We start from the raw sequence: 26,660 nt of genomic DNA on the forward strand, positions 1-26,660 counted from the left end.
AGCTCAGGTAACGTCACCCAGAAAAAAAAGGGATAACTAGAAGTACAATTTAAGTTTAAGTTTTTTAAGCTGCATATGTGAAACTTATGCAAACAAATGTGAAAAGTAGAATTCCAAAGAAACAACTCGCTTTTTTTTATTCTTATTTGATGATTCTGTCACCTTTAATTTGACGTGGAACATTGCTAAGTTCTGAAATGGATAAGGTTCATTGTGCTGAATAATACATGCTGAAGTAACAGTGAGATACCAGAGATGGGGCCTTGCTGACGTAATAACAAAGCCTGTGTGTCAATCCAGGGTGTATGACAAGACTGGAATACATGGAGTAATAGGCATGGTGTTTATAAGCAGCTGTTGCTACTGAGAAAGGAAACCTGCCTCAGCCATGGAGTCTCATACCCCTGTATGTGCTCTTGTTCTACTCACTGTAGACCTCTTACCTAGTTGTTGTTGTTTCATAGAACAAAGATGACCAGATTCAAGTTATAGGAAATCTGAAGACCATCTCAATGGCATCTAGCAAACTGCTTCTTGCTGCAAAGTCTCTTTCTGTGGATTCTGGGGCTCCAAGTGCCAAAAATCTTCTGGCAGCAGCTGCGAGGTGGGAGAGAGCAGAGACCTTTTGTCTGTTTCATGTATCAGTGCTCTTTTTTTTTTTTTTTTTTTTTTTTACTGACTTGCACTTTTCCTGTACATGAGAATCTTTCTATCACGAACCATAATTCTTTTTTTCCCACTCATTTCTTCATCTTTCTTTTGTTCATGCTTCTATGCAGAACTGTCATTTTCATCTTACAGCATGAATAAAATAATATGGCTTGCTTCTGTGAACAGATTACCAGTATGCACATTGTGGTTTCGCAGAAATTCTTTTGTGTGTTTCCAGGGCCGTGACAGAGAGCATAAACCAACTGATCACTATATGCACCCAGCAGGCTCCAGGACAGAAGGAATGTGACAATGCTCTGCGTGAGCTGGAGGTCTGTTTTATGATTTTAGACTTTGATATGCACCTAAAGACTTGGTATTTATGCAGTACCCCTATGTCATTTGCTGAGTTACTAGTATTAAATTGATTTGATTTTTTTTCGGTTCAGATACTTTTGATTATATATCAGATTAAATTTCACACAGAACTTTTTACTTTGAACACAAATCATTTATATCTCCTGTTGTCTCTTTTCAGTTCAAATCACATTATGTTGGAAATATGTAATTTATCTTTGTGACCCAACTGAGTAGATTATGAACCAGGTTAGAGTAGTATAACTTAAGTTTGAAAGTTACTCATTAAAGTGATTGTAAAGGTAAAAAACAAAAAAACATTGTTATACTTGCCTGCTCTGTGCAATGGAATTGCACAGAGCAGCCGTGAACCTCCTTTTTTCTGGTGCTCCTGGCCCCTCCCCTCTGTTCAGTGCCCCCATGGGGAGCCGCTTTCCATGGGGGCACTCGTGTGTGCTTGCACCCGAGTCCTGCCCCCCACTCCCTCGTCACTGGCTTTTGACTGACAGCACTGGGAGCCAATTGCTCCCGATGCCCCAGCACAGCCAGCGAGACCCAAAAGTGAGGGGAGAGAAGAGCTGTAGATGTGCACGGCGCTGGATCCAATGAGGGCTCAGGTAAGTAAAAGGGGGGGTGAGGAGGGATGCTGACACCTAAACATTTTTTACCTTCAGGAATGCATTAAAGCGGAGCTCCACCCTAAAGTGGAACTTCCACTCATCGGATTTCCCCCCCCCCCCCCCTCCGGTGCCACAATTGTGTTGTGTTCTGGGAAACACACAGTTCCCAGAACACAGCGAGGACCATTGAAGACGCACAGCGCGACTCTCGCATGCGCAGTAGGGAACCGGGCAGTGTAGCTGCAACGCTTCACTTCCTGATTCCCTGACCGAGGATGGCGGCGGGGGCAGCCGAGAGATGAGCGATCGATCAGATTCGGCTGCCGACATCGCTGGACCCTGGGACAGGTAAGTGTCCATTTATTAAATGTCAGCAGCTGCAGTATTTGTAGCTGCTGGCTTTTAATAATTTTTTTTTAAGGTAAAAATTGTTTAGTCTTTACAACCACTTTAAATTACATGAAAATAGTACTTCATAATATAGATTTTTAGATTGCTTCAATGGGCAGTGCTTTTATATCTAACATTAGCTACGTTAGCGTTTTTCGGTCAGGGTTCCTCTTGAGGTTGGTAGAGATTCCTGGAGCAGTGAACAGTACACCAAAGTAAGGGGGATAGTTTTCACTGACCATCAAAGTAAAGGGCCCTCTTTACCTTGATGGTCAATGAAAACTATCCCCCTTACTTTGGTGTAATTTTCACTGCTGCAGAAATCTCTACCAACCTCAAGAGGAACCCTGACTGAGAAAAGCTAATGTAGCTAATGTTGGCTATAAAAGCACTGCCCATTGAAGCAATCTAAAAATCTAGATGTTATTAAAGTTGACCTGAGCAAGAAAACATCTGAGCCATTGAAGCAGGATAAAGATAATGCGTTATTAAAGCATACTGCTGGTGAGTGGGGAGCACAGAGTGGCACTGGAATCCTCACAAGCAGGAATTGAACACGTTTGACACTTACGGATGGACTTTTTCACTCATTGCACTATTATGTTAATTGCACAAGCACTTTATGTATAGTTTATGTGATGTATATGAGCAGCGCTAAGTTTAAAATCTTGTAACAATTCTTGGGATTTTTTACCTTACACGATAGCAGCAGCTCTTTTAGTTTATTTCACATTTATTATTATTTACATATGTCACCATAGCGTGGGTATTTATACTATTTGATACAGCACAATTACTGTTGCACTATTATGTCATGGATGGATTTATACCTTCTTTGGCTGTTTATCATCTTAGAATGTGTTGCTTGTTTTTTTTCTTTCAGACAGTAAAGGGGATGCTTGAGAACCCCAATGAGCCAGTCAGTGACCTTTCATACTTTGACTGCATAGAGAGTGTAATGGAGAACTCCAAGGTAAGGTAACACATCTTATCTACTTGCTTACCAGGACAATTCTGACACTTTTCTCTCATATATGTAAAAAAAAAAAAAAAAAAGAGTTGTTTTTTTTTTTTTTGCTAGAAAATTACTTAGAACCCCCAAACATTATATTATATATTTTTTTTTTCAGCAGAGACCCTAGAGAATAAAATGGGGATCATTGCAATTTTTTGTGTCACGGTATTTGCACAGCGGTTTTTCAAACGCAATTTTTTTGGAACAAATATACACATTACTGAATAAAAAAAGTAAAATAAAGCACAATATATAACCCAGTTGTTTTGTAAAAGATGATGTTAAATAGACACCCAACATGTCATGTTTTAAAATTGTGCACGCTCGTGGAATGGCGGCAAACTACTGTACTTAATCTCCATAGGTGACACTTTAAACATTTCTACAGGTTACCACTTTAGAGTTAGAGGAGATCTAGTGCTAGAATTATTGCTCTCACTCTGATGTTCACGGCGATACCTCCTTGTTGCACTTTTCTCTTCTACTACTAGGTGGCTGGGTACTTGGTGGTACTAGATGTGAGAAGGGCCACCCAAGGTCAGGTTATGGGTATATGGGGTGTATCAGCCAATGGGCAGGGGTTTTCTTGAATCCCTTGGCTTGCTGGGAGCACCTATCTATTTGGGTGGAGTCAGGTGATCAATGTTCTGTGCCACCGGATGGCTGTCCGGGTGGGTGGGTGTCGTACACCCCGGGCTGCTAGGCCAGAGATTGGGCCTAACCTGGGGGCATCTGGCTGCCAGGCCGTGTGAGGGCCTATCCAGAAGTAAGAGGACAGCGCAAAGTTAGAATTGTGGCTTGCAGTCCAACCAGAAAGGGACGGTTCTGCCGGTCGGAGGACCTGTCGTGGTCGGAGGTAGAAGGGGAGCTGTCACCACTAAGGGACCAACCACCTTTACCAGGGACCTCAGTGAGTAACTGAAGCAAGTACCGCAGCAGTATTCTCACCGAACGGGCACGGTGGAGAATCGAGAAACTTCAGGCGGTGATCAAGTCAGGGACCCAGCCAGCGAAGGAGACGCTTGCAGAGCAGCCTTGTGTGTCAAGCCATGGACTGAGCCGGTCAGCAGGGGTGAAGCTTGAGAAGTATCGAGTGCCAAGCTAGGGACCCAGCAGGGAAGCGTGGATGACGCTTGAGGGAGATACCATCGCACAGATTGGAGGAGCTCAAGGGATTCCGAGTGCTCAGGGTTGAAGAATTACAAGAGGCAGTTGTAGTGAAGCTGAAGGAACTGTAACGTTTGAGTTTGGAACTGTTAAAGACTGTTGCCATAGGAGACAGCATTCCTGCATGTGCAGGTGTGGCGCCTTGCTGGGACCTTTCCCTGCACGGCTGTCCTCCTATTGAGGTCTCAAATCTGCCAATTGAATCAACAACTACTTAAGGGTGTCCTGGCCCTAACCCTTTTTCTCCAAAAAATACAAAAAGTACTGTTAAGAGAAATAAAACCTCTTTTGCATCCAAGAAGTGTCTGGCGCCCAATGACTTTCACCATCTTTGCACCCACTATGCCTCACAACCCACTAGATATTGAAGGATGTCTGCTATCTTTGGCCTCACATCTCTCCTCTACAATGTAAAGCATTAGATATTAAAAAACCTTGATCTAATGCTTTAAAAAAAAAAAATGGCCTTGTTTTCATTGGGCTGGACCCAGAAGTGACATCATGTCGCTCTGGTCCTCCGAGCCCATAGAGATGAGTGGAGGCCATCTTTCCTCTGTTCATCTCCGTTACCAGCCGCCGGATCAGTGCTCGATAAGGATGAGCTCAGGCGCGTTCGCAACTTGCATGTGCAGAGCCCGCCAGGAAGTCGGCACTGCACAGCGCTAATCACAAGCAGTGAAACATTTCCCGATGCACGGCTGCAGAGATCGGGAAATGTCTCACTGCTTGTGATTAGCGTTGTGCGGGCTCTGCACGTGTGGCTCGCGAACACGCCTGAGCTCATCCTTAGTGCTCGGGGCTACCAATCATCCAGGTAAACCCAATAACCACCGGGAAGCTAAACTTCTAAAAGTGTTCCAGTGGTGAATCCACCGCTCAGACCACTTTTATCGGTTAGAGAATCGCAGGCTGAAAAAAACAATACCGTGGTTATAGCATATTGCTGCAGCAATAACCCCAGTATTCAACTTCTAACTGAGGTCTATGGCCCAATCAGCAAGTGGTTAAAGAGGAAGTAAGCTCCGGGGTTTTTTCTACCTTTTTTTTCTTCCCTGCATAATAAAGGCATAATTTGCTAGTATGCATCTTTGGCACAGTAAATATCTCCTAAACGGTACACATTCAGGAGATATTTAGAGTACCTTTAGGTAAGCCTTATTTCCAGGCTTACCTATAGGTACAAATCATAAAGTAAGTTATACAACCTATTTAAATTACAGAGATCACATACAGTATGTACCAGAGTCCAATAATAAAGCATGAACCTTGTTCTATTACCCTTTGCCAGGTTCTTGGAGAATCGATGGCAGGAATATCTCAGAATGCCAAAACAGGAGACTTGCCATCATTTGGGGAGTGTGTGAGTGTAGCATCTAAGGCTTTGTGTGGTCTTACAGAAGCTGCTGCCCAGGTGAGATTCTGAGTCCTTGTCATATGTTAAGCAGGGCTTCATTTGTACTGATTTTGTGGGCAGATATGTGAAGTAAAGCTGTACTGTTAGTACTTGGCTGTCCCAGGTCCTCTGATATGTTAACTGGTACAGCCAAACCTCTTCTTTACAATTCTTAACCAGGCTCTGCTCCCCCTGCACATACTTGCCACAATCTCCATTTATTTCTGAGACTGTATTGAGACCTGTGAAGGGTGGCTAGGAGGGGAGGATCTTACTCTGAAGAGAGACCTGCATTAATAATACACCTGTCCTTAAAATTGTATTTATATTTTTGTGGTGTATTGCCTTAAAGCTGTATTAAACCCAAAACCAAATATTTAAAATAATGCAGCTTACCAACCATTAGATGTGGTGGCTAAATCGATTTTTTTCTTAGGCTATCCCTCTGTTTTCCCCTGGTGTTCTGCCCAGTAACATACCTCCTGTATTAGAGTGCCCTACTCTGGATGAATGAGCACAGGGGGCACCTTTTGGTCAGCAGCATTGTCAGTCTGGGGGGGGGGGGGGGAGAGTAGTGTTGTACTAGCAGATTTAGATACACTAACAAATTGAAGCCAAGAACTAGCTTTAACTTTAAGCCGTCACATCTAAGAAATGCTATGCTAGGGTGTAAGGCCCTTCAGATTGCTCTTTGAGCTACAGGCAGTCACCAGTACTGTTGTTTTTCTGTGGATTTTTGTTCCTGCAGTAAAATCTATTTTGAGTTCATTGAGCGACATTGGTCTCAATTTATGATCCTGCTCTGGGTACTGCTTTGCCACAAAACTGAGGCATGCTTGGGAGAAGGAGGGGTTTTACTCGGCTGGCCATAATTTTTCCGGTGTCCAGTCCTAATGTAGGTTTGCAATATAACCCGATAGTCTCTAAATTTCTCTGTCCCTCAATGAACACCAATAAATACTTTTTACAGTAAATACATTTCCAGTGGTGTGCTGCAGTACAAGTGTGCTGATAAGGTGTATTGGGTGCTATTATACATTACCAACACCACAGTGCACAGGCACGCATTATGCACATGTTCACGTAGTAAGACAGTTCAATATCTCAGAAGTCTTAATGGCATTTGAATTTTTCATCTGGAGGAGGCTTTATCAGCTAAGCACGCCCTCCTGCTTGCATGTCTGAACTAAGGGCAGATATTTTCCAGGAAGTAAATGCTACATGAATCATCTGCCCTTACTCAAGATGGCCCCAACCAGAAATGCTGGGGGGTAGTTTTTGAAAGTGATTTCTCAGTAAAATCAGAGAGACATGGGTGGAGTGTGTGTTGAATATTAAAAATTCAAATTTTTTAGCTTGTAGTGCTCAGATGTGGTTTAGTTCTGCTTTAATAACAATAGGATTTTGTGAAATAGAAATTAACTTACTGTATGTCATCCTGTAGGCGGCCTACCTGGTGGGTATTTCTGACCCCAATAGCCAGGCTGGTCAGCAGGGTCTTGTTGATCCTATTCAATTTGCCAGAGCCAATCAAGCCATCCAAATGGCATGCCAGAACCTAGTGGATCCAGCCAGCAGTCCATCTCAGGTAAGTGTCATTTGGACATTTATAGATGCAAAAAAGGTATTCGTATTTTCTCCTTTTTTGAATAAATCAGTTTGTTCTTGCAACTTGCTTTGATTAAAAGTAAACCCTTGTTTTTTAATTAGTTAATGTATAATGAGTGTAACCCATAACAAGCATTCAAAATTATATTTTAGTGATGTTGGTTAAACTGATTGGTTGCTACAGATTTTGTATTTTATTAAATAGATTTTTTTACAATCTTACTCATGACTTTAAATCTATGGCTTTTTCAGACAAAACACATGTCTACTTTCGTTTGGTGTTTGTATGTATTAGCCTTGGATGTAAATTTGCATGTATAGTTTGCAAGAAATGTTTGTAAATGCAACACAGGATGTTGAGGTCTTGTTTGTTGCTGGCTCTGGCTAGATTTGTCTGCTTGTTCTGTAGGTTCTGTCAGCTGCCACAATAGTTGCCAAACACACATCCGCGCTGTGCAATGCCTGCCGCATTGCATCTTCCAAAACAGCCAATCCAGTGGCTAAAAGGCACTTTGTCCAGTCAGCCAAAGAGGTGGCGAACAGTACTGCCAACTTGGTGAAAACCATCAAGGTAATAACACAGATTTTTGTTTAATCACACTTATATGCTTCTGTTAGGACTGTTAAACTGAAGTTCAGCAATTGATAAAGTATACCTCAATTATTAGATTTTAATATAGTATTTTGTATATGAATTTCTGTTAAGAGCAGTGTTTATACAAATTCTAATCATAAATTAGTGAAATAATGAAATGATCTATATGCTTAGCATACGTCAGTGCTAAAACCTATTATAGAAAATCTGTAGGGAAAGAACATTGATGGCTTCCAATGCCGACCTCTAATTAAAATACCTTTTAAACCTGGATGTCATGCAGATCCAGTGGCTTCTGTGCTTTTTGAATCACTGACCTTGAACATGTATGCAGATAAGCAGTTTTGAATTCATTCTCGTTTTCCAATCTGAATGCGTGTTTTAAGTCTGTACATCAGTCAGGCAACAGGGATTCTTAGGTCCGCACTGCTAGCCGCCACCATATATCTCTCACTACGTGTTTTGTCTTGTAACATTTTACCATCTTCTCGGGCTTAAAGTGTATGAAAAGACTAATGCACTTCTAATATTTGGTCTCTAAAAGCATTTAGTTATACCTGTTTTAAAAGTGCAAAAACTTCTTTCTTGTCAGAAATTCAGAACTGTCTGGTGTTGTCTGCCTGTATTTTGCCTTCCTAATTCTTATTTTGGACTACATAATGATTAGCCTTTATGTTGCAGAGTTCTGAGAGTGGAAGTGATTAAATAGTTTAGCAAATAACACCAGGAAGGGATAAAACATTGGGAATGTGCATGTATTGCAGAGTGGTACTGCATAGGGTTTTTTTTTTTTTTCTTTTTTTGTAGCACTTCTTTTTAGCTTCTTTGTTTTGTCTTCACATACGCTTTAATCTTTGTTCTCTAATATTTTCAGTGGATTACTCTTGTCTCACTATGTTCTTATGCTGCTTTGTCTGTGAAACTGCCATTCATTAATGATTCATTTTGCAATTCTCTTTACTTCAGTAATTGATGAAATGCCCCTTTCAACAGTGATATGAATATACAGCAGTGTGCAAAAGTTTTAGCCTCTGCTAAAATGTGAGAATGCTTTTAAAAATACTGCAACAACTAGTTTTCAGTTATCAATTCACAACCTAAAAAATGCATAAACAGGAAAAATTCAATATTTTTTGAGTCCACTATTTGCCTTTAACCCTTTTGCTGCCAGGCCCTGTGCTCCATTTTTACACTCAGGTGGCCAGACCATTTTTGCAATTTTTCCTTTGCTTTTTTTATTTTTCACTTATACTGTAGTTTTCAGAGTTTGTAAAAGAACCCACAAACAATATATTTTCTGAAAGCACATGACCAGTAGAATAAAAAGAAGGTGCTACTGATTTTAAAGGTGCCAAGATATTTGAGCAAATGTTTATCAAAACAATATATTTTCTAAAAACCCACTAAAATCATGATTCCCACTAAATATAAAAACTTAACCTGTATTGAGCTAAAAAATAACAAATATTTGTAACTTTTTTAAATTGCGCCTTTTTGCGAAATGGTGAAAATTGAACAGACACAAAAGTGTAAATATACAAATTTCTCAATCTGAAGGTTTTCATTTTTCCCTTACAGCTTTCAGAATTTGTGAAAGACCCCCAAAACCATATATTTTCTGAAAAGCATATGACCTCTAGAATAAAAAAAAGGTGCTACTGATTTTTTAGACCCCGTGGTATTTGCGCAAATGTTTACCAAACCTATATATATATGCAAAAAATACACTAAAACCATTATTAGCAGATAAAAATACACAATTTTACAAAATTCCTGCTAAATCTAAAAGCTTATCCTGTGTTGCGTTAATAAATATTTGTAAATGTTAAATTGCGCCTTTTTGCAAAATGGTGAAAATCGAACTTACCCCAAAATTTCTCAAAATCTGGAGGTTTTCATTTTTCAATTACAGCTTTCAGAGTTTGTAAAAGACCACCCAAACCATATATTTTCTGAAAGCATATGACCTCTGGAATAAAAAGAAGGTGCTACAATTTTTTTAGGCCCCGCAGTATTTGCGCAAATGTTTATCAAAACAATATTTTTGCTAAAAATACACTAAAATCATTAATAGTGGATTCATACATGGCAAAATGTACAAAATTCCTGATAAATTCCTAGTAAATATAAAAGTTTAAAATTGTATTGAGTTAATAAATAACAGATATTTGTATGTTTTTAAATTGCACCTTTTTGTGAAATGGTACGCAAAACTGTTAAGTAAAAAAAATTTACTTTAAAAATCCGGAGGTTACCATTTTTCATTTACAGTTTTCAGAATTTGAAAAGACCCCTCAAACTAGACATTTTCTGAAAGCACATGACCTGTAGACTAAAAAAAAGTGCTGCAGATTTTTTGAGCCCCGCAATAATTGCGCAAATGTTCATCATATTGCTATTTTCACTAAAAATACACTAAAATCATTAATAGTGTACATAAACACAAACATATCCTCTGTGAGGATATTGCATAAGGGGATATGTATCTGTCTATACCAGGGGTAGGCAATCTTTTGAGCACAGTGTGCCAAAAATGTTTTCAAAGAAATTGAGCGTGTCGATTTTATAACAAAAAAACCTCAACTTCACACACTCAGTCACGAAAAGGATTTTTTATAAAGTAAATGCTGCAAACTTCTGTAGTAGTGAGAAATTAACATCCTGCACTCTCACGCCTCAGATCACTTTCCCGCCTGCAAATCCGTTTCACCACTGTACCCCCTGCTCATCTGCCCCACCACTGTAACCCCCTGCTCATCTGCCCCACCACTGTAACCCCCTGCTCATCTGCCCCACCACTGTAACCCCCTGCTCATCTGCCCCACCACTGTACCCCCTGCACATCTGCCCCACCACTGTAACCCCCTGCTCATCTGCCCCACCACTGTAACCCCCTGCTCATCTGCCCCACCACTGTAACCCCCTGCTCATCTGCCCCACCACTGTAACCCCCTGCTCATCTGCCCCACCACTGTAACCCCCTGCTCATCTGCCCCACCACTGTAACCCCCTGCTCATCTGCCCCACCACTGTAACCCCCTGCTCATCTGCCCCACCACTGTAACACCCCGCTCATCTGACCCTCATCAGTCCAGAGTACCTGCTGCCATTTTTCTGTACACCAGTTCTTGCATTTTCATTCATAAGCAAGTCACTTTGTTTCCACAATGGAGGTATGGCAATATATTGGATTTGTTTTTTTTCTGCTTATGTACTTTGTAGGGTAATTGATCAATAAAAACATTTTTTGCAAGTGCCTATAACATTTGTACAGTACTGTTTCTTGAAATACATGCAATGTGTGACCGCTTGTGTACATGAGCTCCCACCAAGTACACATCATTCTGTTTTATTTGGTCAGTTTGTTGAACTGTGTAAAGACAGTTGCGTTATTTAAAGAGGAACTTCAGTCCCCAATATTTTGGTCCTGTCCTGCAACTAGATATCAGAATTTGCGCACATGCGCTTGAAACCCCTGAACATGTGTAGATGTACTGAAGGTCTCTGCCCAGTCTTTTGGACCCAGCAGAGATTGTGGCACATCTACACAAGCAGGGGGTTCACATCACACACATGTACACAGTGCTGGTACGTTAATACCTGCAGAACAGGAAACCCCCACACCTGCCCCACAGTTCTCTGCGAGATCCCAAAGACCTGCAACACATCTGTGCACAAGCGAAATCCTGCGGCAATATAAAGGTTAGAAACCTTAAAGCATTGTAAATATTCTCTAATTGTGGGAAATGGGGGGAGGGGGGGACGACCAGAAGGAAAAAATTTATTTTATTGGTTGAAGGTCCGCTTTAAGGGTATATAGGCCCCTTATGGTAATATACTGTAGGTGTGATATTGGAAAACTGAGTGCAAATAAGCCAGATAATGCTTGTCTTACCCTAATTGAATCAACCATTTTCAAGGGACCTTTTTGAAAATGTAAACTAAAATTCAGTTGCCAAGGATATATATATGTTTTTTCTTCAAGTTTTCACTGTCTCCTAATTACACAGTGAATGGAATAAGAAAAGATACATGGCGTTTATTGGTTGCCACTTTTAACCCCAAAAGAAAGAAAAGTACTCCAAAGTGTATAAAAAAAAAGCATACAAAAACTTTATTAACAATCTTAATCAGCTAAAATACATAGCTTAAAACCAGTTAAATCCTAAATTCATCAGACATAATGGACTACACTTCCCCATGAATATAATGGGGGTAAGCTCTAAATGTTCTGAGACCTGTAACCGAGGGACCGATATTGTCTACTTTGTATTGTCCAGCCCCAAACAAAGGCTGGGTGGGAGTAGCGAGGAAAGCCCCCAAAAGTTCGAACAGTGAATGTTTTCTGGATTTTGTCTGTCTGTGTCTTATGGCGTTCGTTTTCCTAGAGGATCCATGTGTCATGCGTCAGATGGGCACGTTTTGTTTAAATTTTACTGTGACAAGCGAATCTTCCTGGTTGTTGGGATCTCTCTGTTTTGTTGTATGCAGCTACTGATAGGTGAATTTGTAACAAGATTCACCCATCATTAAAACAAAACAAAAAAATATATATATGGTTGAATCCCCTTTTTAAAATGCTATGTGAATAGAGCAAATCCTCTTTAAAAAGGGGTAAACAAGATTCACCCACCACATTTAAATTTAAACAAGATTCACCCATCTGCTGCATCGGATGAATCCACTTTGTAAATCCATAAAATACAAATGGATGAACGTTTACAATTCTTTATACATATACACCCAAGTCTTCCTATTAGGGATCAATGTTTTTAGAGTGTACTTAGAAAAAAAACATAGTTGACCAGCAGGTGGTGCTGCCCATGCAATTTGTAATTGTAGATTTCTGTCCTGAAATTACCCTGCAGGATAGGGTACCTTTTTAGGGTCCTTCCGCACTGTTGCATTAACACACATGCATTGTTAGGTTGTTTTGGCAATGAAGCCCATTTATTTGGTACCATTTCTGGCAACATATGTTGCACTGCAATGCACTTCCTTTGGCAAGATGCATTTGGATATAGAATAGGTGGCTGTGTATTGCACAAACAAATTAGTGTATTATTATTTTTTTAGGGTTTTTTGTTTTTTTTTTTTATTCCTTTGTGAAGAAATAATTTTCTTTGCCCCCGCCCAGGTCTTCACCCTGTCAAAGGAAAAGATCTAAAAGGGTGTCCTGCTCCCCTTCTCCAGTTGCAGGGCACACTGTTGTATTCCAGTCCTGTACTGAATGGAGAGGAGGGTTATTAACAGTGACAATGCTTATTAGCCACCTCTCTAGGGCCTCATGCACACTGGGTGTTTTTACAGCTGCTCCTAGGGACGTCTGGTATTTTTTTTCCTGCCTCTAAACTCCCCCCATTGTCAGCCTATAGGTCCATGCACAACTAGGCTTGAAGCAGCGTTAAGTGGCATGAGATTTTAGAGGCAGGAAAAAACCCTCTGCCAGAGGGTCCAGGAGCAGCATAGTTTTCACAGAAAAAACACTGCTAAACACATCCAAACACTAGGCAGGTTTAGCACTTCAGTGTTTATTCATTTCAATAACCAGAATAAATTAAAGCTCTGGCCAATTAAATAAATACGTGCCCAAATGCTGCTAAACTGGTTTGAAAAATGCAGCTTAGGTGAGCTTTTAATGCTGATTTTCTCTTGTCAGGAGAAACAGCGTTTTACAATAAACCAGTGTGCATGAGGCCTTAGTAGCTTAACAGGTGACAGCGCTTCCTTAAAATTATTGCAGGCAAAATAGCATTGTCACTTTGTGAGAGTAAGTCCCTTGTTTGGACGGATGGCCAAGTATTTATGCAATGAAGGTTGAACCAATTTAAAGGTGGCACTTATGTTAAAGCGGTTGTAAACCGTGGGGTCTTTTTTTTTTTCTGGACCTGCAAGGTTAAGGCATAATGTGCTAGTATGCATTGCATACTAGCACATTATGTGAAACTTGCCTGAAAACTAAGCCCTCCAGCGATGCAGTGTCCATCTTCACCTGCCTTCCTTCCGGGTCTGTGGACTCCAGCACTGTGACTGGCCAGAGCCGCAATGACGTCACTCCCGCGCATGTGCCCATGCCGTTCCTTCAGAGCGCATGCGCCAATGATTTCATCGGCTGCATGTAATGTAAATATCTCCTATACGGTGCCCGCTTAGGAGATGCTGTATATACACTACCTATAGGTAAGCCTCATTATAGACTTGCCTATAGGTACAAAGTATGCCTTTGTTTATTTCCTCTTTAAGTAGTAATGAATATTTTACATGGGGTTACTTTTTGTCTACAGTTCTAGGTTTAACTCGTGTTCTAAAATTAACTATATCTGTGAAAGGCTCAGGGCTTCTCTCTGTTATCTCTCTAATCTGGCATCTTTTAATGTTCTGCTCTTTCTGGCAATTTGCTGCAAAATTTTAACAAAAACTCACACCTTCTTTGGCTGGCTCAGCATTCATTTAGATTGACTGTTTTGTACGTACAGTAGCTTCTATAGCAGTCCAGGGGAAGCATTAAGGTTTGTGAGATGTTTTTTTTTTACAGTGGGGCAAAAAAGTATTTAGTCAGCCACCAATTATGCAAGTTCTTTCTTCTTATTGCAAGTCCATGTTGCCCAGCGACAGCCCCAAAACATCACTGCTCTAGAGGAGATCTGTATGGAGGAATGGGCCAACATACCAGGAACAGTGTGTGACAACCTTGTGAAGACTTACAGAAAGCGTTTGACCTCTGTCATTGCCAACAAAGGATATATAACAAAGTATTGAGATGAACTTTTGATATTGACAAAATACTTATTTTCCACCATAATTTGCAAATAAATTCTTTAAAAAAATCAGACAATGTGATTGTCTGGATTTGTTTCCACATTTTGTCTCTCATAGTTGAGGTATACATATGATGACAATTACAGGCCTCTCTCATCTTTTTAAGTGGGAGAACTTGCACAATTGGTGGCTAACTAAATACTTTTTTGCCCCACTGTATATATATATATTATTATAGGATTTGCTATAAACATCAGGATAGGTTCATCAACATAGCATTTAAATCATATTATTTACTTGGTATTTGTCTTTTTTCCACTCTGTCCTAACAGACCTTAGATGGAGATTTTTCGGATGAGAATCGTGAGAAATGTAGCACAGCCACTGCCCCTCTCATCTCAGCTGTGGAGAACTTGACTGCTTTTGCATCAAACCCTGAATTTGCCAGTATTCCTGCTCAGATCAGTTCAGAGGTGGGGAGCTGCTTGATATTATTTTTAGTGGCCTTGTATTGTACATCTGCACGTGTATATCAGTTCTTCATTTTATTTATATAACAGTATGGTGTCTAAGACATGTGGTGTTCAGCAGGAACCGGCCGAGATTCAAACCATTAATGGACAGGCTGAATGTACCAAGCTGGTCAATCGATCATCTTGGGTACAACCAGCCTGTCAGATTCTCTTGCGATTATTTCTAGCAGCTGCTCTAGCCACTAGTGATGATCACTGTCTTCTCCCGGCAGGGATCGCTTTCCCCACGGGAGAAGATAGTGATTATTGGTAGCGGCTATAGCAGCTGCTAGCGATAATCACAGGAGAATTCGTCCGGCTGGTTGTATCTAAGTTGATAGATCAGCAGGCAGGATTGGCCCAGCAAGAGGGATTCCTACATCTACACTCTCTGTGTTGATGGGAAAATCGATCAAATTTCTTTTCTGCAACCTGTGTGAAATTCGCTCCCTGTGTGGCTGGCCTAACTATCATACTTCTGTTTGTTTTGCTCACACATTCAACTTTACAACGTATTCTAGTTCTGGGATATTTTATTATCTGGTAACATGATCTTTGCTGAAGGGGAAGATAAGTCAATCTAAATTTGTTGCTGCCTTCAATGAGATGATGTAACCAAATGCCTTGGATTTTGCTTATGAGATCAGCGCTCAAATGAACATGGAGCAGCATTTTCTGCACAAATCTACTTCAGTCCGTCCTTTTTCTTTTTACTCATGTATCACAGTGCTTGGCACAGTACAGCCCTTATAGAACAGAAGGTATATACAGGTCTAGTTTCCCTTCATATCCCAAAATAAGTTAGATTATTCCTCATTAATGGATAGTGGGCGGAGCTAATTTCTTCTGGACCAGTGGCATCCAGAACTGCTTGTGCATATAACAGCCTGATAATCTAGAGCCGTTTACTCCAAACTACATAGCGCTGTTTTAGGTGTATTACCCATCATCTAAAATGAAAAAAAAAATTGCCTATAGTTCTACTTAAAGGCTATTCCTCAAATCAAGATTTTGAGTGTAAAGAAATGATTTGGATGGTTTTACCTGCTAACCTGAAATGAACAATAATCCCTTTATTTTTGGAATAAGTGATGAATGAGATCTGTGACTACTGTCTTTTCTAGAAGGGCTCTACTGTACTATATCCCATGTTTGCAGCAAGACTGTTCACTACACGTTAAAGGATAGGTTCACCTTTTGATGAAAGATAATAAATGCAAATTTTTTTGCAGGTAAAAAAATTTGCATTCATTATTTTTGGTTAAAGGAGCCTGTAAAGCATAGCACCAGCGATTAGCAGATCGCTGAGCCATGCAGGTCTAATGCAGATCTGTCAGTACATCGGCTTGCTCGTACAAGGAAGCCAATACATTCTGACAGGAAGACTCAATGAACTACCATTGCGCTCACAGCGCCGTGGTAGTTCATTGAAAACTACAAGTTGACAGTCGCAAAGATCCCCGCTAGCTATCACAGTGGGGATGTTACACCCTAAATATGGGTTTAGCTTGTTATAAAAGGTGAACTTATCCTTTAAGCTGAACTCCTGACAACCATCTAAAAATAGAGTACATAAATTCCTCTTCATTTATCTGCCACAAGAGTTTTAACTCTCAATATTCAATTCAGCAATCGACTTCAGTACAGCCAGCCTGTCAGATTGTTTCCATGCGATCACTGCCAGTGGTTATAGCTACCAGCACTGATAATTGTGTTCTGCCGGCTGAGAAGGCTCCCCACCAGCAGAACACCAATAGCTATGCGGGAGGGATTCCCTCATCAAAACGAACTGTGTTAATGAGGAAATCAAGCAATTTTGCATGGTGGAAGGAAAGAAAATTGTATCCTGTATGGTCTTCCATAATAGCTTTGGTTTCCTGGGCAGGATTCAAAAGAAAAGTCTCCTGACAGGGACCCAATCTCTCCTCTTTCTCTTTGTTCTTCCCCCCCTGCTCTTTGCTCTCCCCCCCCCCCCCTGCTCTCCCCCCCTGCTCTCCCCCCCCTGCTCTCCCCCTCTGCTCTCCCCCTCTGCTCTCCCCCTCTGCTCTCCCCCTCTGCTCCCTGCTCTCCCCCCCTGCTCTCTGCTCTCCCCCCCTGCTCTCTGCTCTCCCCCTGCTCTCTGCTCTCCCCCCTGCTCTCTGCTCTCCCCCCTGCTCTCTGCTCTCCCCCCTGCTCTCTGCTCTCCCCCCTGCTCTCTGCTCTCCCCCCCTGCTCTCTCCCCCTGCTCTCTGCTCCCCCCCCCTGCTCTTTGCTCCCCCCCCCGCTCTTTGCTCTCCCCCCCCCCGCTCTTTGCTCTCCCCCCCCCCGCTCTTTGCTCTCCCCCCCCCTGCTCTTTGCTCTCCCCCCCCTGCTCTTTGCTCTCCCCCCCCTGCTCTTTGCTCTCCCCCCCCGCTCTTTGCTCTCTCCCCCCTCCTGCTCTTTGCTCTCCCCCCCCTCTCTTTTCTCTTCCACCCCTGCTCTTTGCTCTTCCCCCCACCCTGCTCTTTGCTCTCCCCCCCCCCCCCCCTGCTCTTTGCTCTCCCCCCCCCCCTGCTCTTTGCTCTCCCCCCCCCTGCTCTTTGCTCTCCCCCCCCCCCTGCTCTTTGCTCTCCCCCCCCTGCTCTTGCTCTCCCCCCCCTGCTCTTTGCTCTCCCCCCCCCCCTGCTCTTTGCTCTCCCCCCCCCCTGCTCTTTGCTCTCCCCCCCTGCTCTTTGCTCTCCCCCCCCTGCTCTTTGCTCTCCCCCCCTGCTCTTTGCTCTCCCCCCCCTGCTCTTTGCTCTCCCCCCCCTGCTCTTTGCTCTCCCCCCCTGCTCTTTGCTCTCCCCCCCCCCCCCTGCTCTTTGCTCTCCCCCCCCCCCCCCCTGCTCTTTGCTCTCCCCCCCCCCCCCCTGCTCTTTGCTCTCCCCCCCCCCCTGCTCTTTGCTCTTTGCAAAGCTTGATGAATCCAAGTATACATGCTCCTCACTGGTATAACTATACAATTTGTTTTATGTAATATTGTTACTTGCAGGGGTCTAATGCTCAGGAACCTATTTTAGTATCTGCTGTTACTATGCTGGAGAGCTCCTCATCGCTTATAAAGACAGCACGCTCTTTAGCAATCAATCCTAAAGATCCACCAACATGGTCAAGCCTGGCTGGTCACTCCCGTGTAGTGTCTGACTCAATCAAGAGCTTGATTACATCCATCAGGTATGGAAGAGACATAAGAAATGACAAAGTGAGTTCTTGTTTGTAGCCATGGTACTGCAGAGGACTAGTAAACTGTCCTACCAAATTCACCACATTTGCCCACTAGGTCAGAGGGTATAAGTGACTCCAAATTAGCAGTAGTTTTTGTCACTTTCAGAGTAGTTACTGCTGTTGGTAATTGTGAGTATTTTACCCAGCAAAGAATCCTGCAGTCAGCTTTTTTCCCTTTTTTCTTTTCTTTTTTTGTAATTACTTTGAGTTTTCTTTTTCTGGAGCATAGGGCTACATTCACGTGAATGTTTGTATCTGACAGCAGCTAAACGCCAGTAATCTGCACTTTAAAAAGATTAAATATTTTCTGCAGGTAGTTGAAGTTTGTAAATGAGTTTATCTGCGTTTACGTGCTTCTGCGTTTTCTGCCGTTTTTCCCCAATATCCCATTCTTGGGGGGTTATATACTATGCACCCCCTCTTCCTCTTTGTTGGAAATTTTCTGAGCAAGGAGTTAGCGCTTCAAAATTGAAATGGAGTACAGCGCAAAGCTGGTGGTTACCATTGTGTGCTTGCTTGAGAGGAGAAGATAACTGAGGGCCAGTTAACACCAGGATCAGATGAGAACACGAGATGCGGTCTCATGTGATTCCCACTCAGTGCAGTGTGACAGCCTATTTTTTTGAATGGCCTGCAGATCACACTGAAACATAGAAAAAGCAGTGCATGCACAAAATGCACTATGCCAAACCGCAGTACTGTATAATTTGGTGTCTGCAAATTCACTGCATTTGCCATCTATGTCTGGGATGCTGTTAACAATATATTGGCACCCACATGCAGATTGCCCAGGGCAGTGCAATCACCTGCAGTGCGCAGAGTGCGCCTTTCCCGCACTGTGTTCTGATATGAGCTGGCCCTGAGGAAGAGAGGTAAATGGAGCAATGATGAGTACATGCCCTAACATCTCAGCATCTAACTAGAAGATATTTTGTCCTAATGTATGAGGAAATTGGAACCTATCCTGATAAATCTTACACCAACATGAGGATGAATATCAATGTTTTGGGGGGGAAAAAAAGGAAGTGTGTCATTTTTTGCTGCTAAATGCACTGCAGCTAAACAAAGCATGCGTTTAGCTGCAGGAATGAATGAAAAGTCAACCCTAGATGCAGCGCTTTCCTCCTTTTCCTAAACACTGCTAAACTGTATGCAACTAAATGTTTCTAATACTTATGTGTAAATAACATGATTTCTTTGCTTTGTGCGAGTTCAGCTGCTTTTAGAAAAGTCTTCTTCTAAATGCAGCTAAAATCTGAAATTTAGGTGCCTGTTTGAATTTAGCATAAGGCTACATCACACCAGCTATTTAGGCCGGTGCAAATTGTAGAGGCAGGAATCTTCTGATACCTGTCGCAGCTCTGAGCAGCTAAGTGTAGCCACCAGCCCCATTAACTATAATAAGTTTGGTGGTGGCCGCAGGTGTTTGCGGCTGTCCACACAGCCAGCGATCACTGTAGGTAATCGCTGACTGCATGCAGAGAGCCGCAAATAGCTGCTGCTGCCGGCAATCTGTAATAGTTAACAGGGCTGGCAGCCACTCAGAGCTGCAACAGGTTTTAGAAGATTTCTGCCTCTACAATTTACACAGCCTAAATCACAGTTGTGAATGTACCCTAAGGCTCCATTCACACTTGTACAACTCCAAAGGTGCGCCGACTTTGGAGTACAACTTTAGATGGGTGCAACGACTTTGGTTTTAACCACTGATAATGGACAACTGTTGCCCAACTGTTGCACTGTAAAACAATTAGGTGCGACTTTCATGCAACTTTCGAGGATTAACATTGAAGTTTATGGCCATCAAGTTGCATGAAAATAGGACCGAAGTAGTGTATGAACTACTTTGAAGTTGCTGCAACTTTAAGTTGCACATGTATGAATGGTTCTCATTGGAAAGCATGGCAAACGACTTGTCATGCAACTTTGATGTCCAAGTGTGAATGGAGTCTAAGGCCCCTTTCACACTTGTGCAAAATTGTCCTGCGACTTGGGACTGCAGTGTTGCATGACAAGTCGTACCCCATGATTTCCAATGAGTACCATTCATATCTGTGCGACTTAAAGTCACACCGACTTCAAAGTAGTTCCTGTACTACTTTGGCCTGTCTTTGATGCGGGTTAAGGTCCATAGACCTCAAGTTTACACAGGCATTCCCTGAAATCATGGCAAAATCGTACAACTTTGAAGTCGCACTAGTGTGAAAGGGGCCTAAAGTTTCAACTGCTTGTGGTGGCACATGGATAAAATGCTAAGGTGTTTTTTTTTTTCCCTTATAACGAATATTGCAATAATATAAGCACTGCTTGAAAAAACTACTACTGAGTGAGAAAACAATATATTTAATACCTCTCTTCACCAACTTAGATGTTCTACATTGATGTACAGTAAGTGTGCACAAAGATGAGAGTAATTTTTTTTTCAATTATTGTATGTCGGCCTTGTGTTTGGAAAATATTGCTATTCACTCTGCTAACATTTATTTTAAAAATCTTCTATATAATATTTTAAATGTTTATTAATTACGATTTCTAAAAATCAATTATGTAAACAATTTTAACAACATTTTGTGTAATGGCTGTTTCACAGGTTTACTTATAATCGTCATTGACAGGATTGTTGTGGAAGTAGCTTTTTCTAAGAACAAAAGATGGTAATATTACAGCTCTCTATTAATGCTTCTTTTTAATTCGGTCACACGTCATTTCAGCTGGAGAAAGAAATCTTAAGTTGTCTATTGTATGTTGAGGTATTCTTATGGCTCATCATGAAAGCCCAACAAAACCATATAATCACACTGGTATTTCACTTTGATTTCTCTCAATGTAGGGACAAAGCACCAGGACAGAGAGAATGTGACCAGTCTATTGACAGCATCAACAGATGTATTCGTGGTATTGAACAGGCATCTCTTGCTAGTGTCAGCCAGAACCTGGCTATGAGAGATGATATATCTCTAGAGGTAAGAGTCACCATGGAATTCCTTTTTTAATACTTATTAGGTGAAACCAATAGCAGTTTTCAGATATTACCATGTTCATTAAGATATTGAAAGGTGATGCATTTATATATTAAACACAAATGTTATAATTGTAATCAAATCTAGTTACAGGCAGGTAATCTACTTTTGACTATAAGAAGATGGTTCACATAATAAGAATGTATATTACATGTTAGATTCTAGTTTCACGTGCACTGACTATGAGGCTGGGATTTTTTTTTTACTAACCTTGTGATCCAGTAATGCAGAGAGAAAAAAAATATTTTTGTACAGTATAAACAAGTATACATAATCAGAATGTATAGGCATTGATCATTCTCAGGGCATTTAACAGAAATGCATAACCGATAAACATGTTAGTGACTGCTGCTCCATCTCATATTTTCCATTTTCTGAGTAGCAGAAGGCTAAGCAGAGTAGGGGATGTAGAAACTCAAAGGGGGAGTTGAGAAAGAGGGTGTCTGGAAAGTATAGCAGTAAAGGGAAGGATATGGTAGAGAAAGGGATCAATTAGGGTTGGGAGGTAAGAGGCCCCACAGCTCTCCTCTCTTTTAAACCCAAATTAAATCCTTACCTTATTGGTCATGGTGTCTTTTATACAGGAACCAATGAGTTCAGATTTTTAAGTGTTTTTCCAATTGTTCTTTTAAACCTGATTTAAGTTGCTCTGTTACCTGTATATCAGTAACTGTATCATACCAATGCCATCATACCAATGTTCCATAGTAAGTGGTGTAGGGCTGCAACTAAAGATTATTTTCATAATCAATTAGTTGGCCGATTATTGTTTCGATTAATCGGTTAATAACCTTAAAAAAAAGTTTGGTGTATAATTTAGTTAATATGGTGTTATACTGTATATACTATTGGAAGAGCTATACTGTATATACTATTGGAAGAGCTATACTGTATATACTATTGGAAGAGATATACTGTATATACTATTGAAAGAGATATACTGTATATACTATTGAAAGAGATATACTGTATATACTATTGGAAGAGATATACTGTATATACTATTGGAAGAGATATACTGTATATACTATTGGAAGAGATATACTGTATATACTATTGGAAGAGATATACTGTATATACTATTAGAGAGGAGATATACTGTATATGCTGTTAAAGGGTGAATCTGGTAAATATCTCTGAGTCGGAGAGCACATTTTTTTAATTTAAAAAACAAACAACGTCTTCCTTTAAAAAAAAAAAAAAAAAAAAAAAAAGTAATTTTAAGAACATTCGTTCAATTTTCTAATCGTTAGTGGGGTCAAATCGGCGTTCATTTTCAACCACAGTGATGGGGAAATTTTGAAATAATAGAAAACTTCTTGGTCAAAGGAAATTTCAGACAGTGCATGTGGTTTTCGTTAAGAAATTACATTCGTTTTAAAAACAGAATGTTAAAAACAAGTGAAAATTTCAACAACATCATTCTTTCATTAAGCGAATGTACAAAGATTTTTCGTCTGAATATTCTCGTCTGAAAATTGATCCGTGTGGCCAGCATAAGGCTCGGTACACGCCTATGCAGTTTGTTATTGATCTGTTTCTGCAGTGCTTTTTGCTGTGCATTTTGATTTTTGCGCACGTGGTTTTGCTGTGATTTGCGTTTCTGCATTTTTTTTTGCCCGATTTGTTGTTGGGCAGATTAAAAAGCACAAATTGCTGCAAAAACGTATTACATGCTTTTCTGCAGCTTCTCCATAAGAAGTATATTGAACCAAAACACAGTTTTGCATTAAAAAAAGGCCTTGACACTTTCCAAATAAGCAGCAGCTGAAAAAGCATAGATGTGAATGTGTCCCATAGGAAACCATGTAAATGAACTGGTAGTGCTTTTCTGCAAAAGGCACTAAAAAACACATAGCTATAAACCAGGTCTAAGACGTTTAGTAACATAATGGGGTTAAAAAAAACTAAAATTAGCCCTTTATAGTACAACAAAAAGTCGATAATCACTACTATAAGGGGTTTTTTTTTTTTTTTTTTCTTTTACTGTAGAACTGTGAAAGTAATATTTACAGTAGCGATTATTTGCTCTTTTTGTACTATAAAGGACTCATTTTAGTTTTTTTTAACCCCATTATGTTACTGGCCGATTTATCGATTATGAAAATAGTAATCGATTAATTTCATAATCGATTAGTTGTTGATTAATCGTTTAGTTGTTTCAGCCCTAAAGTGGTGTCATCTCTTTACACATAGCAGCTGTACATGCCTTAGCCACATTTAAGAGATGCTTTAGAAGAGAGTTCTTATAGCACCTAACTGAACTATTATTGAACTATCATGTGGGAGAAAAAAAAGGTTTATTTATACCCAGCTTACGGTCAGCCACCTCCTTCAGAAAGACTCAGTCTTTGTCATTCCTGATGGTTCCCGTAAGGGTGAACCAGCTTCTAGGTCTACTATTCCGTGGTGGCTTAGACAGACCATTATTCAAGCATATGGCCTTAAAGCTGAATTCTAGTCACGAGAACTTTCGTATAAATATATTCCTAAAGAGGCCCAATAGGGCAGTAGGGATATAAATACCAAATACCTTTACGGATGTAGTTGTTACCATATAAAAGCAGTGGCATCTTCACTGCGCTAGACATAGCAGAGTTGTGGGATGGACCTAGCAAGCCCACCACTATAGGCTGCCTGCGAAAAACTACAGGAGGGGACAAATACAAGACTTGTCTCCCTGCACAAGGAGAATGCGCAGAAGTGACTGGTCTGTATTTCAGGAAGCTCCTCCACAAAGGCAAAGTTTCAAATAATAATAATGTCTCTTGTATTAAACAATATTTGCCCATCCTGGAGTTCAGTGTAAGGATCAGGTGCCACCCTTTCCTTTCAAGGCACATTCCACTAGATCTGTAAGTGCCTTTTGGGTCTTCAGCATCAGGCTACTGTTTCATAGATTTGTAATGTTGCCATGTGGTTTTCTCTTCACACATTGTTCAAGTTTAACCAGCTGGGTGTGATTGAGGCCTCATCTAAAATCAGTTTAGGTTTAAGACCTAGGTTAAGCTGCAGGCAGTAACCTGTTTTTTGTCTGCTATTGCCAGCCCCTCAGTTGGGCTATTTTTGGACATCCCGACAATAAGATTTCCTGTGTCCCTCAGTGGACAAAAAATAGTATTTTTGTACATTTCATAAAATCATTTTCTTGGCACACAAGTCCCAACCCTCTGTTTATAATTATGCTCTTGGTACTGCTGTACCACAAAATTCAGGAATATTAAGAGTAGAATGGGGTTATCCTGGGCTGGCCCACAACTTTTTGGTTGCCAGTGTCCAATCCCCTTGTAGGTGGCAATGCAACTGCCAATTCAAGACTTCCTCAATGTACTCCCAAAAAAAGGATCTTACGTTGAGCACAAATTGTCTATTTTTCATGTCAAATTTTTCTTAAACGTGCAGAACTTGTCATATCTAGTTCATGTAGCTGTTGTGTTCTACTAAAGAACTGGGACTAGTAGGAGTCATTCACATTTGCAGTCCCTCATGCAGCATTTTCTTATGAGGTAATACATTCTGCAAAGTAAAGCTTATGTGATTAGTAATTTTTGTATAAATTACATCTTGTTCTTGGGTACACTTTTTTTTTTAGCAACCACCCTGCACTTGTTTTGTTCTGCCCAGCTGTGATCTGGAGATGTATACAGTACATACATTCTATCCATAGGGCTCAAGTCTATTCTGATGCAATGGGGCGTTAAGCACAACCAAATGGAAGCACACGCATTTCTTCTTTTGTTCCTTCACATGATCCTTAATTCTTTTAATGTGTTATAAAAATAGGTAGATGATCACATACTTTTGGCAAGACTTGAAATGTTCCTGTACTTTTTAGGATGTAATTCACAAGTGAACGTATTGCATGACTTGAAATGTTCTGTGATGATATATTTTAGTTGTGGATTTAAATGGAGGTATAGATTGTCAGTAACCTAAATTGTAGGCTTTACTTTATGTGCCTGGGTACCGTCCATTTAGTACAATTGCATTGTCCTAGAATTTGTTCTGACCTTTATATTATTAATTCTTTAGGCGCTCCAAGAACAACTAACATCTGTGGTTCAAGAGATTGGTCACCTTGTTGATCCTATTACCACAGCTGCACGAGGAGAAGCTGCTCAGCTTGGGCACAAGGTATATATATTAATGCCATTTCCTAGTTTATTAAAGCATCGTAACTATAGTGCACAAGTCTGGATTTACACGATGCAATACAGTTAAACTGGAGGCCAGCAAATCTACTATTTATGAAAATTATGCATTCAGCAAATGTATTAGCTTTGACATAACTTATAAGTCACAGGCGATGATGCATGGACCATGATTTATATGCCCCTACCTTTAGGTTATTGGACACCGGCGAAAGCTTTGCTGGGTCTGCTCCCTCTTCTCCCCATATAACCCTGCCCTCTGAGGCTCCAGGTTTTTGCTAATGCCCTTAGGTTTTAGATTCCTTCTCCTCTTGGAGAAGAATTTTCTATAATTTTTTTTTTCACCAGATGTATAGAATTCAATGGACACTTAAATCAAGATCTGACTGCTTACTACCCTCAGGGTTCACTGGCAGTTTGTGGATCAGTGACCCTCAAGTACACCTCAGGAACAATACCTAGACCTTGAGTAAAAAAATCTGAGCTAACCTCTGTTTGCTTTGGGCACTGGATACTGTGTTCAGTGCTCACCTTGGCACATGGTACAGTGGGTGATTTGGTCGCAGGCTGCTATACAGGTCAAGAACTGTGGTCCATTCCAATGGCATCCAGACCCTGAATGAAGACCCCTTTGGAGGTATGACAAGCTTGAGGAGTGAAGCCTGGACCATAAACAGGACCAACGAGGTAGACAGGGTTTCCCTCTACCGTTATACATACCAGTTCCTGACTTATTTGTTATGGTTGTGTAGTATACACTACATCCTTATCCTAGAAGACATACCACAGTGCCATGCACACAAGCGCTTTGTAGGGCACTCTTAGTGTTTTTCCCTAACTCCAATAACTCTATTCAGGCAGGAAGCGATTGGTTTGTATGACCTCTGAGGGTCATACTGGCTCTGGATGATAACATCAAGTATGTTTATGGGGGCAAAATTAATTTATCTTCCCCAGCAGAAGTAGCCTAACGAACTGACTGCTAAATCATCTCCATTTTTCCTGCTTTAAAAGCATTCCAGCTCACCTGCAGCTTCCACATAAAGTCCTGTTCCCAAAGGGTAGCCCCCCAGTCAGCTGCAAGATCTGGCCCACCAAAGCTGCCAAGTCCACAGTTGAGCCCTCCTAAACATGAAGACCCCACTTATCAGAATTAGGAGGACCTTTGTGGCTGCCTAGATGTCCTCCATCCCCGATGCC

At 41.0% G+C, this 26,660-nt stretch overlaps 1 protein-coding gene across 2 annotated transcripts in view; it reads left to right on the top strand.

Moving 5' to 3' along the window:
• The window catches only part of TLN2 (talin 2), a 398,203-nt gene that overhangs the window by 318,523 nt on the left and 53,020 nt on the right, over positions 1 to 26,660 (top strand). For both annotated transcript variants that reach the window (XM_073619119.1, XM_073619120.1), the window contains exons 31-40: positions 465 to 604; positions 890 to 983; positions 2,902 to 2,991; positions 5,489 to 5,611; positions 7,038 to 7,181; positions 7,611 to 7,772; positions 14,888 to 15,028; positions 18,057 to 18,238; positions 21,120 to 21,252; positions 25,342 to 25,443. In XM_073619119.1, the coding sequence (XP_073475220.1) occupies positions 465 to 604; positions 890 to 983; positions 2,902 to 2,991; positions 5,489 to 5,611; positions 7,038 to 7,181; positions 7,611 to 7,772; positions 14,888 to 15,028; positions 18,057 to 18,238; positions 21,120 to 21,252; positions 25,342 to 25,443 (1,311 nt within the window). The remainder of the gene's footprint in view (positions 1 to 464; positions 605 to 889; positions 984 to 2,901; positions 2,992 to 5,488; positions 5,612 to 7,037; positions 7,182 to 7,610; positions 7,773 to 14,887; positions 15,029 to 18,056; positions 18,239 to 21,119; positions 21,253 to 25,341; positions 25,444 to 26,660) is intronic.

The sequence above is a fragment of the Aquarana catesbeiana genome, linkage group LG03, assembly GCF_042186555.1.
Source record: "Aquarana catesbeiana isolate 2022-GZ linkage group LG03, ASM4218655v1, whole genome shotgun sequence".
Taxonomy (NCBI): Eukaryota; Metazoa; Chordata; class Amphibia; order Anura; family Ranidae; genus Aquarana; species Aquarana catesbeiana.